Source organism: Hakea prostrata, chromosome 7 (assembly GCF_041222555.1).
Source record: "Hakea prostrata isolate BN-2017 chromosome 7, UWA_Hpros_2, whole genome shotgun sequence".
Lineage (NCBI taxonomy): Eukaryota > Viridiplantae > Streptophyta > Magnoliopsida > Proteales > Proteaceae > Hakea > Hakea prostrata.
This window is the reverse complement of record NC_142606.1, coordinates 2,408,759-2,422,270: the sequence shown is the minus strand read 5'-3', so window position 1 is coordinate 2,422,270 and position 13,512 is coordinate 2,408,759. Positions and strand designations below refer to the sequence as shown.

The 13,512-nt window shown below is 37.8% G+C and overlaps 1 protein-coding gene across 1 annotated transcript; it reads left to right on the top strand.

Annotated features, from left to right (window-relative positions):
* The first annotated feature begins 335 nt into the window (after positions 1 to 335).
* On the top strand, positions 336 to 13,337 carry LOC149008919 (uncharacterized). The gene is made up of 8 exons (XM_089161151.1): positions 336 to 480; positions 1,067 to 1,232; positions 2,581 to 2,659; positions 7,321 to 7,419; positions 7,514 to 7,624; positions 8,048 to 8,151; positions 12,049 to 12,234; positions 12,318 to 13,337. Exons 2-8 carry the CDS (start codon positions 1,123 to 1,125, stop codon positions 13,060 to 13,062), a joined length of 1,434 nt encoding a protein of 477 aa, XP_089017277.1. The 5' UTR covers positions 336 to 480; positions 1,067 to 1,122; the 3' UTR covers positions 13,063 to 13,337.
* The last annotated feature ends 175 nt before the right edge of the window (positions 13,338 to 13,512 follow it).

Genomic DNA, 13,512 nt, shown 5'->3' with positions numbered 1-13,512 from the left:
CAACTTATTATTCCCGGTTTGGAATCGTAAAGTAGGATGGACCAAGTAGACTCGATCGAAACCAACCCGGACCTTCCACCCAAAAGACCAACTCGGACCAATGGTTTGACTCACCTTGGAGAAACCACTATACCGAAAAGCCTGGAAATTAAAATCGATATGTTCTGTAATTCGTCAAACCGAATCGAAATGGTCTGAAAATTTTAAATCGAAAAATAATTGATTCGATTTTGATGCTTATTCCGGAATCTAGGATCGATATGAACTGATTTGGTTGGTTTTGTTTGGAATTTCGGAAGTTCGGATTGCCCTTAACCGTAAATGAAACTGGAAGCTGAGACTAAAAATTGAACAAAAGTTTTCTGAGGAAGAAGCCGAAAAAGCATAGAGTTAGAATCGATTTCCAAATTCGCGATCCTTTTGCGGTTTCGATAATTCCTCCTTCCAAGGTTGACATAGCTTCCTGTATCTTCAACCAAGGTCTTATCTAGCCTTCAAGATTCTCATTTTGTTAGTCTTGGATTTTGTTTATATCACCTGGCACGAATACGAAGAAATTCAAGAATTACTGTTGGCTTTTCTATGATTGAATCATAGCATTAATGATATCATCAACAAGCAGATAGTTGAGTTTTCATGCTTTGATTCAAATCTTTTAATGTTGGAATGCCTTTCTTGGTGTTCAGTGTATTATGGTTTGCGGATTTTTGCTTTTAACCTAGTCGAGTTTTCGTGCTCTGATTCGAATATTTTGATGATGGCATCCTATTTCTTGTTTTTCTGATCATCATCTTAGGAGTTCTGGTTGTTCGTTTTACCGATTGCGACTTTCTTTGATTTCCTTCTGGTGAATTATTCATAATGGCAGAAACAATCGCGAACTTTCTTTAATTTCTTTCTTCTGTTCACCGTAGATATATAACTTAGGCGATTGCAAATTATTGTTGTAATTGATATTTTCTCATGAACAAGAAGAAATCCACGAATAGTTGTTTTGGCTTAGCTCAGTCTGTTGCTTCATTAGGGATTGACGTGCTTCTTACTGAAAATTTGGTGTTCTTTGTAGTTGTTCTAGTTTCTACCAGGTACCAATCGGTAGCCGGATTTGGATAACTTGCAGCCATGGCAAATGATGTCGTGGCATTGGTGGAAAAAGCAACCAGTCATATGCTTATTGATCCAGACTGGGAAACGAACGTAGCATTATGCGACATTGTTAATAACGATCCTGCGTGCGGTTCTTGCATTCCGAATCTCTTTACTTTATTAATTTGACATGCAACGTTGTGCTTACACACACTTTGGTTTCTCCGTTTTTGCCTGCAACTCTCTTTTTTCAACTATTGACATTCGTTCTGAAATTCCTATCTTCCCAAGCCCTGGAACAACTTGTCTTTGTCTCTTTGCATTTCTTGTTTACACTTTTTTGGCATAACGAGTTCACAACTTAGTGTTAGTGTGCATTCCTGAAGTTTGGGAGATGATTAGGGTCCAAGCTTTCTCCGGAATCTAATTCGCATTCATTGCGTGCCAATGTTCGTATACTTTCTGCTTTGCCTTGTATTATTCTTATCATGCACGCCATTTTGCAGTCGGGTAGTAGAAAGAAATCTAGAAAGATAAAGAAGAACCTGAACTTTTAGATTCAAAGCTCCAGAACCCACTGCACGATCATTATGGATATTATGTGACTTGCGTCTTCAGGCTGTTGAATGTCAGATAACTTTTTTCCAGTCTTGAAATATCCAGTCACCTATCCATGTTCATACCTAAACTGAAAGCGTATCCTTTAGCAGCCTGAAAATGAAGAGCAAAGGTATTGACACATTCTTTACTCTGTAAATGAGTAGATAAAAAGCAAACTGAAGCAGTTGATCGACTAAATCAGCTACTTTGAACTGAAATAAGCCTTGGGTTCGTTTATATTTGTATTGGGCCTTTGGTCCTATGGGTTTTCATTGTAATGGGTACTTTAATAGGTCTATACATGGTTCTAGACTAACATGCAGGATTAGTTATGTTAGCATCTTCGTATCCTAGGCCTTATCTTTGTCATGTTTGTCTGTTTTTGAGTCTTCTATGTAAGTTTGTCTACAATGCTGGTGAACAGTCGATTCCTCTGAGCACATAACTCATCTCTAAACCTGACATTTATTAAGATAGTAACTGAATGGAATCATGCAGTTTGAGTATGTTTTTATTTTTATACCACTCTTTAATATGATGTCAAATGTATTGCTTGATTGTTTGCTGAGTTCATGCTAGTTATCTTTATCAGTTATCACCATCCTCAGTGACTTATAACTTCAGCCCTTTGACGTGACAGAGGTTGGTAGTCTTTAGGGCTAGTATTGTGAAGTGCTACTGATTTTCAGCTCACTGTTGTTGCAATTGTGTCGCTTTTTCTCCACTATCTGTTTATTTTGCCCTGTTGATCATTTCATTGTTTTCATTAACGTTCTATTTGCTGTTTCTTTCCTTTTTGCTATTTAGCAGTACATTTGTTCCGTTGTGGTGTCTGCATTCATTTTACTTTGTTGTGTTATTTCATCTTGAACTGTTTCCTGATTTAAACTGCAGCCAAGCAGAGGATGCCCTGAGGCAACTTAAGAAACGACTCCGGCATATAAATCCCTATGTACAACTTCTTGCATTATCTGTAAGTGTCTCTGACTTTATCCATCTTGCAGAGATTTATTGTTGCATAATTGGTATTTTTCAACATAAATGTTTTAGTAGGTGAAGGGGAGGCCTTGGCACAATGGTTGGTTGACCACAGTCATAGCCTGAGGTCAAGGTATTGAAACAGCTTCTCAGCAAAAATTGCTGGGGTAAGGCTGCGTAGGAAAATTGTCCCCCAGCTGCTGCTTGTCAATAGACTTCAACACTGGATTTGCCTTATGAATGTTTTAATAGGAAGATACTATGGGTGGTTTACATGTTGCATTTTGGTTGTAGAATAAATGTTTCAACGCCCATTCAAAAGGTAGTTGAAAGGGGCTTTCCCATTGAGGTTCTCTAGATGGTTGAGATATTCAGATTGGTGGTCAAACTCAGGCTGACAACCAAACTTGATTTTTAACTTTAGTCTGGTGATGTTCTTTTCTTGTTCATTTTTTGTCTGAATTTTGCATTGGTTTGCTGATTGATTTTTTTTAAGTTGTAGTGTTTTCTTTTTAGTTTGGTTATGGAGTTGGATGGAAGACATGTAAGGTTGCGTTGGAAGTGTGATGCAAAACAACTTCAACTGCTTCAAGATAGGTATTCAAAAATGTATAAGGAAGATGAAATTGGAGCACTCCTGAACCACTTGACTCAGTTGTTAATTCAGTGCTGTAACTGATTATATCAGCCTTAATCCTGCCAAATGGTTTTTCATTGTAACAAGCTCTGATAGCTCAACCTACCAAATTTGGGGCTTTTGGTTCTCACTAAAATCAGCATAAATCATAGCCACAGAGAGTAATAATTTTGCTTCTTTGTTACCTACTTAGATGTAAAGGGTAGAGGTTTAATTTGTTACACTTCTATTTTATCCTTTTTCCTTTTGAACAGTTTAAATAAGATAAAGAGTATTGTATAGCTAAAAGGCTCCAATGTCTCTACGGATTGGATGGTTTCGTTTCGTTTCTTTCTTCATTTCTTACACTTGGGCATTACTTCCTTTTTTACAGTATGAGGTACAAACCCTCAACCCTATCCATAGCTTGTAAGAGCCATGACCTCTTTTATAACATAAGAGATGGTCTGTTGCTATTCATTAGTGTGTCTTATTCCTCTATGAATTTATCTTCTCTCTCTTTTATTTTTTTCTTTTCCTTTTCTTCTTGTTGGTGTTCATTGGGAAGCCTGTTTATTCAAAAAAAAGAAAAAAAAAATATGAATAGCTTTCAGTTGACTTCATTAGTTTAAGATCCAGTGATATGAAGAATCCAGTATACTTGATGACTGGTTCAGGTTTTTTTTTTTTTTTTTTTTTTTTTTGGGGGGGGGGGGGGTTGTTTTGGAATGCAAAAGTTTGTGTGAAAGGAGCAAGAAAATGTATGAATTGCTTTCAGTTGACTTCATTAGTCTACACAGATATAGCAGAGTTAAGTCATGACTGGCTATCCAGGATCCATGTAGCATACCAGATATGGTTTGGAAGAGGATTATTTGAGTTGTGTTGGTGAGATGAACCTCTACATATTGATGGCACAATATCTTGATGAGAGGATGGGACTTTTCATTTTGTGGTATGATTTGCTCCTGATTAGATATTCACTCACAGTACATGTCTCATTGCAGATCATAATGCTATCTGAGTTTGTAGGTTTTTACAAAAAAAAAAAAAAATGAAAAAAAAAAAGAAAAGAAAGAAAGAAAGAAAGAAGAAGAAGAAGAAGAAGAAGAAGAAAAGAAAAGAAGAGAAAAAAAGAAGAAGATAGATATTCTTATTGCCATAAATTGAAAAGAGATATACTAACCTGACTGTAGTAAGTATTCTGATCTACTTGAGTTGTTATTTGGTAGCTTTCTAATACATTTGGTTTCAAGATCAAGGTATTAGGTATTCCTTAGGTACCCTAGTTTGTAATTATGTGGTCAGGCTTATACTCATTTTAAGAGGCAATTCCATCAATTTTGCATTTGTCAACATATTTTACTGATTAGATAGAATTTCCAGAATGAGAACATCAGTAGAAAGTTTTTTTTTGGATGAATAAATAATTATATTAAAAAGAACGGAAAGAAAGATACAAGGTCTTTAGGAGGAAGACCGAAAAAAAGAACTAAGACCCTAGGAAACAACAATGAATCTGTTCCTTGGGGTATCATCAATAGAGGGATGGGGAGAAGCTAGCAGTCTAGAGGAAACATCAAAATAGATGGCATTCCAAATCATGTTTGTATAGCGAGATTGGAAGTCCATCTCCTAAGATTACGCTCCCACCAAAGGTGATGAATAGAGGCGCAGAAATCAAGCTTACCAATCCGGTCACAAATGGAAGTGCTTGAAAAATTTCTCACAATCCAAGACCAATCATGCACAAACCTAAATAAACGCTTCGAATGGGGCCAAATGGAAGCAATGGCTCTTCTCCAGATAGATCTGGAGAGAGGGCAAAAGAAGAATAGGTGCTCAGGGTTTTCCAAGTTGTTCCAGAAAAGGATGCAGTTGGGGTTTACTGGGACATGGTGGCTAATGAGGAAGGATTGGGTGGGAAGGTCATAGTTGAGAGCTCTCCAAAGGGTAAGGGAGTGACGAGGGATGGAACCTTTGAACCAGACCAAGGGAACCCAGGGGGGTTAAGGGTTATGGGCATGGAGGTGGTTCTAGGCGAAGAGGGTGGAGAAGGTTTTGGAGGGGGAGGTTAGCCAAACAGTGAGGTCATGAGCGGAGCTAGCGAGAGGGGGAATAGAATCCCAAACCTGTGTGAGAAGGGGAAGGGGATAGGGGTTCCATGAACCAACAGTGATGAAAGCAGACAAAGGGGTCTCTTTAGGGATCCGAGAGATATAAACATTTTAGGGGCCAAAATGGGATCAGAGAATGCCCATCGGATGCCACGGGTCAAGCCAGAAAGAGGTGGTAGAGCCAAAGGAGATGATGGTAGAAATAACAGAGAGAGCGAGGGGATGTAGAGAGAGGATTTTCCTCCAGAACCACAAAGGATTGGAGGGCAAAGGAGTAGTCCAAAAGGAGTCTGAACGGAGACAGTAAGAATGAACCCAAGTAACCCAAATGGAGTCTTGCTTTGAGGCTATTTTCCAAATGAGTTTGAGAAAGTAGGCGAGGTTAACATCAAAGATTTTGCGAATTCCCAAACCTCCCTGGGAAGTTGGGGTGACAGCTGGTCAACCAACTAACAGAATGGATGAAGCGGGTGGTCTCCCTCCCTTTCCAAAGAAAGGCGCGAACAGGGATTCCCGGAGCATGGATGGGGGACTTGGGAATGGAGAAGATCCCACACCAGTAGAGGTAGGAGGATTGAAGCACAGAGTGAATGAGAACTACTCTACCGGCGAAGGGAAAAAGCTTTCCCTTCCAGAGTTGAAGCTTCTTGTGAATATGATCAAGCATTGGGAGACAGTGATGGTGTTTCTTCTCTTAATTATGTATTTTGTTAGTGTAAGCTATCTCTAGGTGCTTTATGAATTAATGATGGCATGTCCAAGCTTGAGTAGAGGATACCACCAGATATGTCTTCAATCTTAGTCTTTTAGGTGGATTGAAATGCCTTTTGAGGGTATCGAGCCCATAAAAGGATCAAACTCATGATGGAAAAAGCTTGGGAGTTAAGCTAGATTTTGTGGGAGTTAATAAAGCAGGATTGCTCGGGTGGATGAGGAAGACTGGTTTTTATGGAAGTTTGGTAACTATATATCATTATTTGTTTTGGTGTTTGATTTATGCATTAACTGGATTATTCACTTGCTATTTTTATAAAGAAAGACAATTTTGGTATTGTAGGTTGATAGGTTATTTTTTCCGCTATTTGATGATTCAGGTGTAAATGTGTAGATTGTATTTTCAGCATATTGCTGAATGTGATATATACTTGAAATGGTGAAAATAGTGGAAAAAGGGTACTTCACCTACTTTTTCACTATTTTCCTAGTTGTGCATTATATATCAGTTGCCAGGTAGCCTAGGCTAAAAGAGTCATTTCTTTTCTATTATTTATCTGATATTAGAACTTGAATTAGGCATCTATTGGCTTATTCACTTGCTAGATTATAAAATTTTTAAACAAAGATCTCCAGTGTCATGAATTTCCAGGTGATACCAGACATTCTCTCTCTTGAGAATGCAATTCTGCATGTTGTTGAACTAGAATATGAATGTACTGCTCAAAATTGTAAAGAAAGTGCTTTATCCTTCTTCACTATTTGACCAGTTCATGTAATATATCACTGCTTGCTAGGTTATAAAAGAAAATCTGGTATCATGGATTTCTAGGCTCTATTGGGCATTCTTTCTGTATTTCTTAATTTGATGATTTAGGAGTCAGAGACACCACAAACATTGTGGCAAGAGATATATTCATTAGCTGTCCAAAATTGTGAAGAAGGTGCTTTATCCTTCTTCCCTATTTTGACCAGCTCAAGCATATATTTTACATTCTAAGGGTTTTTTTTTTCTTCTTTCTTTTTTTGAAAAAAGGTTTTGTTTTTCCTGCATATTTGTTTTTTTCAGTGTTGGATTAGCCAACAACTGGATTATTCCCAAGCTATTTTTTTTTCTTGGCTAAAAAATGAACACTGTTAGATGAATTTATAGGTTATTTCAGGCATTCTTTCCATTTTTCTGATGGTTCTGAAATTTTGATTATTCAGGTGTTGGATACACTCGGCAAAAATTGTGGTGACAATGTATACCCGCAGATCCTCGAATATGATGTCTTGTCGGAACTAGTAAATATTGTGAAAGAGAAGGTGCTTCATCCTTGCCCCATTTTTTTTTTTTTTTTTGTCTTCTTTTGAATTTTATTTCTTCCGTATTGATTTCTCTAAAAATTCCACCTTGCAGCCCAACTTAAGCGTAAAAAAGAAAATATTAATCCTCATAGGTACATGGGAAGGAAATGGGGGACCTGCTGGAATATATCCCCAATACCGTACTGCATACCATGAGCTAAAGGTGTTTTATTTAACCCTTTTCACTCGCTTGTGTTAATTCAATATTTTAGATCTGATAGACCCACATCATCTGTGTGTCAAATTATCTCTTGTTCTCCATTGTTGGAATTGGCTGGTTTTATTTTTTTACTGTTATATCACCATCTTGACTTGTGGCCATCTCTATATGAACATCCGTGCCCCATAACCTGCCATCTTCCATGTTTGTTAGTTGATATGGCTGCATCATTACATTATAATCAGTTTCCATCATTGTATGACAAATCAACTGGTTCTTTTGAGCTCTGTGAGCTCAGTGCTCTTATTTGTTGCTGGTTAAATGTGAAAAAATGAATTACTTGTCTAGTTGATGAAGAAATTATATTATCCTTAATATTCATTGAGGTCTAACTTCATAGAAATTGATTTTATGAACAATCAACAGTCTGCTGGAGTAGAATTTCCACCCCGAGAACAGAACAGTGTACCCTTGTTTACAGCCCAAGCCCAGCAAGTAGTTCGTTCTCCACGTTGCATTGCTGATCTCAGGTACTATTTCCCCCAAAAACACCAGCCCCCTCCCCCCCTCCCAAAAAAAGGGAAGAAAGAAGAAAAGAATTCCAGTTACTATTCATAAGTTTCCTTTTTTTATTCGATAATTATGTGATTTTGTTTTTTTCATAAGAAACTGAAGTTATGTACTGTACTCCACTTGGTCACTTTTGGTTGGCCGGGCTATGAACGCAGCCCTTAAGAACTACACCAATTGAACAGTCTATCTACAGTCTATCCACAACCCAACCCTTTTTGAGTGGATAACAAATTTGCGTGAAACTTCCCCTCAAAAGTCATAGTAACCATGATGTAGATCCAGCACAAAATTTAACTGTTTTCCTTTGAAACCAACCTAGAGTTGATAGACATGTATGTTGGGCCTTTGTCCCATAAGTTTACAGGGTCATGGGCTTATTCTATGGGCCTAAATGTTGAGTGTCTAAGCCGAGTGTGAAAATAGGTTAATTTATTGGTTTAATTAGTCTAATTATCTAAATTCTGCCCAACTTAAGTTGTTAGAGAAGAATAGTCTTTTCTTATGTTTCATTTCTTTAAGTGTTGCAAGTTATAAATCTAGAAGGGATTCCTTGGAGTTTTATTCCTTTTGGGAATTTATTCCTATTTCTATTCTGAGATGTAAGGCTGTTTAACCCTATTTATATACTCTAGAGGGAAGAATAAATACAGTTCAGATTATTTGACTTTTTTATATCAACCCTTGAGTGCTTTTATGTGTGTTCTCTGCAGCAACTACTTGTTTATTTAAACTTTGTTATAGAAGGTCCAAACCATGATCTTGCTGTGGTCAAATTGACAGTCCTCATGATGACATTCCACTTGATCCACAGGTTTACAAGGCTCTCCTCTCTCAAGTATCTGGCATCCCACATCCCATCCCCCATCTCCTATTACCTTTTTTTTCTTGAATTTTCTTGAAATTTCAGAGTTTCCAATACACCCAAAATTCAAGGTCAGCTCTACACCAATCTAACCATTAGATCTAACCTTTAGGTGCATCATCCCCCCCCCCCCCCAAACCTTACTGACCTGAAATCTTAATTTGTCCCCATTCTGACATACTACTTTTAAGATATAAATATTTTCTTGAATTTTCAGACTCCCTAGACTCGTAGAACAAGAAACCCCATATCTTCCAATCCAGCCATCTAAAACCAACCAAACTTGGAGGATCATACCTTTTTATCATTACCCACGTGCCCTCCAATTTTCAGTCCATTTTGGCACTTGTAAATCTTACTTCTTAGTCCCCCATTTCAAGGGACTTATCACATATCACCCATGGGCTGTGACTATATCCTTGAAATCCTTTGAAATCTAATGTTTTACCCTTGAAACCAAACCTAAGCATCCCATATGAGATTGATGCAAGTTTTATGGAGACTAACTACATCCTTTACCATTGATTTCATCATATTACAGCCCATCTCATGAAGAAACCTTGCATAGCCCATAACTGAATTTTCAAGAATTTCTTTCTTTGATCCTATTTGACTTGGTTGTTTCAAAAAATCTTGGTTAACTGGGCCTCATTCATTTGAGGATATGCCAAACCTAGTAGCCTTAGAATCACTTTAGAACAGACTAAGCTTTTCCTATGAATGGAGGTGAGAGAGCAAGAAATTCCAAGCAGTTGTCCCATTTTTCATTTAACTTGTATAGCCAGTTAGTGTTATTAGCAAGGGGAGAGTTCCTTTACCTCGGTGCTCCAACCTAAACTTTTCCTAATGCATAGTAGGAGCATATATGTCATTTACATGCATTAGATTTTCTATATGTGAATGTAGGTGTGGTCATTTAATTTGACCTAGACATGAATTTCCATTTCTCTCTCTCTCTCTTGATTTTTTTCCTTGCTCTTGTAGGTTTGAGAATCTCTCTCCTCCTTCCATCATGGTACCAGAGTGGGATTGACCTGGCTCTTAACTGTTGCACCAGTTGGATGCAATTTCCCTTCTTACCATGCCTACAGTGTCCTTCTTAGACTATGAACATATCTATGATCCTTTGTGGTTGAAGCATATAAGCTGAGGGATGGAGTCTGGATAATAGGGCATGATTTTAAGGCTTGGTTTAAACTTGGTCCAGGTTGTGATCTGGGTTTGAGTTGGGCTTTAGTTCTTAGTATTTCCTGTTGTAATGGGCTTAAATGTAAATAATACCCACAATCGATCTAAAAGCCACCCTCGAAATCACTTAAATAAGGAACCCCATTGACCAGCCATCCCTATTCCCTAGATTCTGCTGACTACCCCAAAACTAAGGAATTCAAATCATCACTTAAGATCCTAAGTAGTGTTGGCCCTCAATTTGATTGGTTACATCAATTTCTGGTTGCTCATGTCTCAAGTCCTTCTCACATGTTGATATCAAATCTGGTTGGAATTCCATGCAGATGGTTGGTGTATTAATTAGGCAACAACAGTTTTAGGGGAGGGATGGAAAATCATGTCATTAACTGTGATTTTAGGAGGTTATAGGACTGTGGAGGACAAGTCTGAAGGGAAAGTGAAGGAGATATGTTGAATTATATGCAAGTCTGGACTATTTTATTGTTCACGTGAATAGTAAATACTGTTCACATAAACTGTAAAAACTGTGTTACTAATCACGTGAACAGTAAAAACTGCATAGTTTCTATTTCTAATGTAAGAGCCTTTCTACATAAGTTTTGATAGTTTCTAAAAAGCATAGTTTCTATTTGGGTGGTAGTTTCTATTTTCATAACTTTCTATTTTAGGAGCTAGGAAGTTACTAAAGCTGTAATTTTTTGTTTCCTTTTTTCTAGAGGACAATTACTTGTCGCTCAAGTTGTATTAGATTCATTAGAAGCTATAAATAAAAGGGCTCTATGATTCTAGACTCTTCAAGCAAGAATCATAGGCCTCTTCTACTAGTTCTTCATTTCTCTTCTCTCTTTTCTCTGTTCAAGTTCAACTACTGTTTTGATTATTTAAAGCTTGTTTTCTAACAAGATATATGAGGTATTTCAAGTAAAGACAGGTCCATTGATCATTCAATATCAAAAAACATCTAGGTAGGGGCGTTCAGCTTCATAATTCCTGGTTTAGAGAAGTACCTGCACATTTTTTTACGGAAGGTGTAGACATTCATGTCTTTCCATCAGATGTTGGCTTGAGTACCTGGGAGAAGGAATGGGGAGCGAAGATCAAAATGCTTTGTTGATATGGAGATAAGATCACTGTTAGAAGAGGGATGATCTGGTGATGCAGATTCAACCCCTAATGAGGACCCTCAAAAACTTGCTGCCTTGCCATTAGAAGCCCATGTGAAGCCCCTAAAGCTTGCTGCCTAGAAGCTACTCTAGATGCATCCACCCTTCAAGGGGAGAAGCACTGGGTTGCAAAATAGAGATGGGGAGACCCAGAAGAAACAATATCGCTATCTGGATTATTACTTTCACAATCTTAAAAGAGGTGTCATTAAAATGCAGATAATCTTGGGGATAATTCACAGACTAAAGGAAAAGATATCAAGTGTTAAATAAAATAAAGGTCCAAGAAATTAAGAAAGTGATGCGGACATCACTCAAACATTTAACAAGCCATGTGTCACTTCATCAAGGCTAGATGACCATCATAATGTGTAGTTCTCTTTATAATCTTTTCGTATTTATTTGAGGCAGCAATTGTTATGTACTAGTGTTGCAAGGGAATTATTGCTGGAGAAGTAGTTATAGATGGAGAAAATGTTCTCTTCAGATTTAATTACTTCATTTAGTTGAACATTAAGATACTCTCTTCGGTTTTAATTCGTTCTGCAAATTATAATAATCTTATACAATCATCATTATTGTCTTCTGACGTTTGCTGACTTCAGATTTTGCATCTTCTGTCGTTGCTTCCATTTCAGAGATGAGGAGGATCTTCAATCCAGTCTATTGGCTCTGAATGATGCATTTCAGCTTCTGGTTCATCACGAGCATAAAATGATTGCTGGACAAAACGATTTCACCTATCTAAATGAGGATAATGCTTTTTGGTTGAAAAATGAAGATGCTGAATCAGTAGACGATAATGCTCTATACAATATTCATTGGTCTCAACCCCCCTAGCCTTAAGCTTTTAGAATCTGTTGCAAGTTCACTAAGCTTAAATAACCCTTGCCATTAAATATTGCAGGTCTCTGAAAGACAACTCACCAGAGAATGAACGGCAGCATGTAAGCTCACCTTTGCAGAGAGCAAATTCTATCCAGATACTACCGTCCAACACAGAGGAAGTCCAGTCTCCAAGCCTGCTACCATCCCCACCTTCTAAATATGATCAAAAACACGAACTGTCTGACCACAATTCTCGATCACCCAAACAGGATATACCTGTGCAAAGGGAAAATTCTGCTGAGAAACTACCATCCACCACAGAGGAAGTCCAGTCTCCAAGCCTGCTGCCAGCCCCACCTTCTAAATATGATAAAAAGGGGGAATTCACTGACCATCAATCTGGATCACCCCAATATGATATGCCTGTGCAAGGAGACAATTCTGCCGAGAAACTACCATCCACCCAAGAGGAAGTCCAGTTTCCAGAGACATCGATGAGGAAAACAGAATTAGAAAGCAGAGACATATGTATGATCCAAAACGGGTTTTCACTGACCACCACAGAGGAAGTCCAGTCTCCAAGCCTGCTGTCAGCCCCACCTTCTAAATATGATAAAAAGGGTGAATTCACTGACCATCAGTCTGGATCACCCGAATATGATATGCTGCTAGAAGAAAATTTTGCCGATAAACTACTATCCACGACAGAGGAATTCCAGTCTCGAGAGACATTGGCGAGGAAAATAGAATTAGCAGTTGCCTTGGTTAGAAACAAAGACGCCTTGTTCGTAAACAGAGACACACTTATGGCCAGGCGATCTTAGGCGCCTAACACCTTGAACCAGTTAGGCGTGCAGGTCGGGCAGGAGCCGTGTAGGTTTTTTATGTTTTCATTAGGCAACATTATTGGTTGTCCTCATGTTGCAGACGTGCATTCATCGGAGACGCATTAGATAAAATGACAATGCATGATTCTGCTTATCGGTGTGAGCCTTCAATTTTTTATCCTATACGGAACTCTTTTTTCCTTTTTAGGTAAAAGCTTACGGTATGGGACTCCTTACCCGGAAGAAAAACGTTAAAATTTTACCGACGTCTTGCAGCCACAGAAGTGCGAAATCTAGGCTTTTTTTTTTTTTTTTATCAATTCTCATTCACTACTATGTCTATTTATTTATTTTTTTAAATACAATAATTCATTATGGGTTAAGAATGAAAAATAGTTTGATGATTTTAGAATTTTGTTAAAAATAAATTATAAAATGATTAGTATC